The 3796-nt window shown below is 46.5% G+C and overlaps 1 protein-coding gene across 4 annotated transcripts in view; it reads right to left on the bottom strand.

Annotated features, from left to right (window-relative positions):
• Positions 1 to 925: 925 nt before the first annotated feature.
• lrrc63 (leucine rich repeat containing 63) overlaps positions 926 to 3796 on the bottom strand; it is a 13285-nt gene continuing 10414 nt past the window's right edge. For 3 of the 4 annotated variants that reach the window (XM_073913389.1, XM_073913390.1, XM_073913388.1), the window contains exons 5-10: positions 3678 to 3796; positions 2570 to 2668; positions 2317 to 2453; positions 2084 to 2167; positions 1718 to 1957; positions 927 to 1576 (exon numbers count right to left, since the gene is read on the bottom strand). The exon at positions 3678 to 3796 is cut by the window's right edge and continues 42 nt beyond it. In XM_073913389.1, coding sequence (XP_073769490.1) covers positions 1375 to 1576; positions 1718 to 1957; positions 2084 to 2167; positions 2317 to 2453; positions 2570 to 2668; positions 3678 to 3796 — 881 coding nt within the window. In that variant the 3' untranslated portion in view covers positions 927 to 1374. Of the gene's footprint in view, positions 1577 to 1717; positions 1958 to 2083; positions 2168 to 2316; positions 2454 to 2569; positions 2669 to 3677 lie in introns of all 4 variants that reach the window. The other variant, XM_073913391.1, reaches the window with a different exon arrangement.

Below are 3796 nucleotides of genomic sequence, written 5' to 3'. Positions count from 1 at the left end.
GAATGCCTCATATCAGATACCTGGCATGCTGAATATCTGGAGCTGTTGGCAATTCAAATCATGCCGTGTGAAATGAGTTCTGACCAGGCGGCAACCTCCCGCTCTCCCTCGGGTGTAACTGAAACTGCAATTCATCGAAGATCCGCTAGTCCTGGCTCCATAATAGAGCAAAGTTTAATTGCGCCCACTGTTAGAATTTACAGCAGAAAATAAGGTGTTACCAGCCAGCCTGCTTCATAAAGCTAATATCACCCTGTATGACAACTGTGAGGGGGTGAATTGTTTTATAACTCATCCGTTTCCTTTATATTAGGTTAAATTAAGTTTGCATAATTAAGGGCGTGGCCACTTGATTGACAGCTAGGTCTCGCTGTCGCCGTCACGTCACCTCAGCTGACTCCGGCAGATTAGCCTCTGATTTCGGCTTGTTCATCCTATTTTTGTTTTGTTTTGTTTTATGTGGATTTACACAGTCAGCTGCCTTTGGGGATGCAAATATATCTCTGAGTTTACCTGTATTGAGTAAAATATAGTTAAAAAAATGAATGTGTAAGCAGCACGGTGGTGCAGTGGGTAACACAATCGTCTCTTCAGCAAGAGGTCACTGGTTCAAGGCCCGACTGGGTCAGTTGGTGTTTCTGTGTGGAGTTTGCATGTTCTCCCCGTGTTGGCGTGGGTTTCCTCCGGGTGCTCCGGTTCCCTCCGCAAGTCCTAAGACATGCAGTACAGGTAAATTGTGTGTGTGTGTGTGTGTGTGTGTGTGTGTGTGTGTGTGTGTGTGTGTGTGTGTGTGTGTGTGTGTGTGTGTGTGTGTGTGTGTGTGTGTGTGTGTATGAGTGGGAATGAACGAATGAAACTGATGTGTTTTTGAGCAGCTCAGTATTGGAGACTAAACGCTAAATGTAAGTTTTTCTGAAAGATATTTAAAAACAAATAAAACACAATACACATTTATTTAATGAACACTGTTCCATTTGCAAAAAAACACATTTATGTTGAATCAATGATTATATGTAAATTCCAACCTGTTTTCATATGGAAAGTAGCTCCAACCCTAACCAAACACACCTGCAGCAGCTGATCAAGCTCTGACTGGATATACTAGACACCTCCAGGCAGGTGTGTTGAAGCAAACTGGAGCTGAACTCAGCAGGACAGCAGCCCTCCACGACTGAGTTTGGACACCCCTGAATTAGGTTGACTCCAGTCAGCAGGTCAACAGTGTGTTCAGATCAGCACACTGACACCTGCTGGACACTAGAGAGAATGCAGAATCTACACACACTCATCATTAGCGCTCCTCTGTGTGTGTGTGTGTGTGTGTGTGTGTGTGTGTGTGTGTGTGTGTGTGTGTGTGTGTGGACACTGATGTATTTATGGTTTAATCTTCTTCTTCTGTGGTGTTCCTCTGGCTGATGTGGTGTGTGTGTGTCTCCGGAATGTTCTCACACACACAGGTGAGCAGCACCTGAACATGACGGGCAGCACCTGCAGCCCAAACACACTGCAGACGGGGACGAGGATCTGCAGACCAGGGCCAAACATGGGGCCTGAACACGCCTCACACACTCCAGCGCTGAGGAGACACACACACACACACACGTGTGTTATTAAATGTGTGTGAGAGTGTGTATAAGTGTATGAATATGTGTGTGTGTGTGTGTGTGTGTGTGTGTGTGTGTGTGTGTGTGTGTGTGTGTGTGTGTGTGTGATTTACCTCTGTAGGATGGTCTGGGCGATGGGCAGCAGGTGTGTGTGTCTCTGCGCTGTGAGTGTGTGTGTGAGTGTGTGTGCAGCGGTGTGCAGCAGTGTCTGAGGAGAGTTGCAGCTGTTCTCCCGCCACAGTAACGTGTGTGTGTAATTCCCAGACAGACGCAGCTCCGACACACACACACTCAGCAGAGCCGCGGGGACACACACCAGCTGATTCCCTTCCACATTCAGATACCGCAGACTCCTGAACACACACACACACACACACACACACACACACACACACACACACACACACACACACACGCACACACATAGTGTAATCATACATTGATATATGATTGCTGGATAACTGTAGCACAGAGCTGACCTGAGGGTCCCGATGTCACTGCTGAGAGATCTGAGGAGGTTATAGGAGACGTCCAGATACTGCAGACACGGCAGAGAGAACAGCCTACACACACACACACACACACACACACACACACACACACACACACACACAATCAGACAGAACTACTACTGTGTAGTAAAAATTGTGTATGTGTGTGTGTGTGTGTGTGTGTGTGTGTGTGTGTGTGTGTGTGTGTGTGCGTGTCTTACTCTGCGGGCAGCTGTGTGATCTTGCAGAAGGACAGCACCAGTGTGTGTAGGTTCTTCAGTCTGCTGATGTTTGCTGGAAGCTCCTCCAGTGGGTTACTCCTCATCTTCAGCACCTTCAGCTGCTTCAGTTCCCAAACCTGACACGCACACACACACACACACACACACACACACACACATAGAGAAAGAGATTAGCAGTTTAGTCTCTGTGTGTGTGTGTGTGTGTGTGTGTGTGTGTGTGTGTGTGCTGCACCTGCTGAGGGATGTGTGTGAAGAAGTTGAAGGAGAGGTTCAGATGCTGCAGACGCTCACACACACACGACACATCTGGGAGATCAGACACGAAATGAGCCTGAGGAGGAAACACACTGTTTATAAAGCAAACACACACACACATACCACACACACACACTTTTTATAAAGCAAACACACACACACATACTACACACACACACACACTATTTATAAAGCAGAAACACACGTTACACACACTGTAGACACACGGAAAACTCACAGTGTAAACACAAGGAAAACACACACTGTTTATAAAGCAGATACACAATGAAAACACACTATAACACACGCTATTTACAATGCCGACACACTGCAGACACACACGGAAAACACACACTGTAAACACACTGCAGACACACACTGTAAACACACATGTAAAACACACAATGTAAACACACACACACAGAAAACACACTGTAAACACTGCAGACACACACAGTAAACACACACACTTATAAACACACACTGTAAACACTGCAGACACACACAGTAAACACACACACTTGTAAACACACACTGTCAACACTGCAGACACACAGTAAACACACACACTTGTAAACACACAATGTAAACACACACACTTGTAAACACACAGACGCTGCAGACACACACTGTAAACACACACACACACACACACACACTGCAGAAGCTCTGAGTGTACAGTCATGTACTGTCAATATTTAGACGTGTTTACTGTAACAGTTGTGCAGTGAAATCAACAGTGAGCTGAGGCTGCAGCTCTTTACACTGAACACACACACACACACACACACACACACACACTCACACACACTTCCTTAAACTGCATGCTAAAATACTTGAGGCAAAGGGAAGTGCTCATCCTGCTCTTCCTCTTTCAGTTGGTGTTTCGTTTCCTAAAGACAGACACACTCTTTGTGTTCAAGCAGAAGCTCATTTGCAGACACACACACACACACACACACACACACACACACACTGTGCTCTTATTTTGTATTTTGTGTATTTCCTGTTCCTGTGTCCAGGTGTGTGCGCAGTTGATCTTGTTCGATCATGTGTGTGTGTGTGTGTGTGTGTGTGTGTGTTACCTTCAGGCTCAGTGTTGTTCCTCCACGCGTCACACACTCCAGCACGGCCAGCTCACACACACTGATGACCTCACACACTCCTGCACTGTGGAACGGAGAGGCAGAGCGCGCACAACCCT

The sequence above is a fragment of the Danio rerio genome, chromosome 9 (assembly GCF_049306965.1).
Source record: "Danio rerio strain Tuebingen ecotype United States chromosome 9, GRCz12tu, whole genome shotgun sequence".
Classification (NCBI taxonomy): domain Eukaryota; kingdom Metazoa; phylum Chordata; class Actinopteri; order Cypriniformes; family Danionidae; genus Danio; species Danio rerio.
Note: the sequence above shows the minus strand (reverse complement) of the source record. Positions and strands in the feature narration are given on the sequence as shown.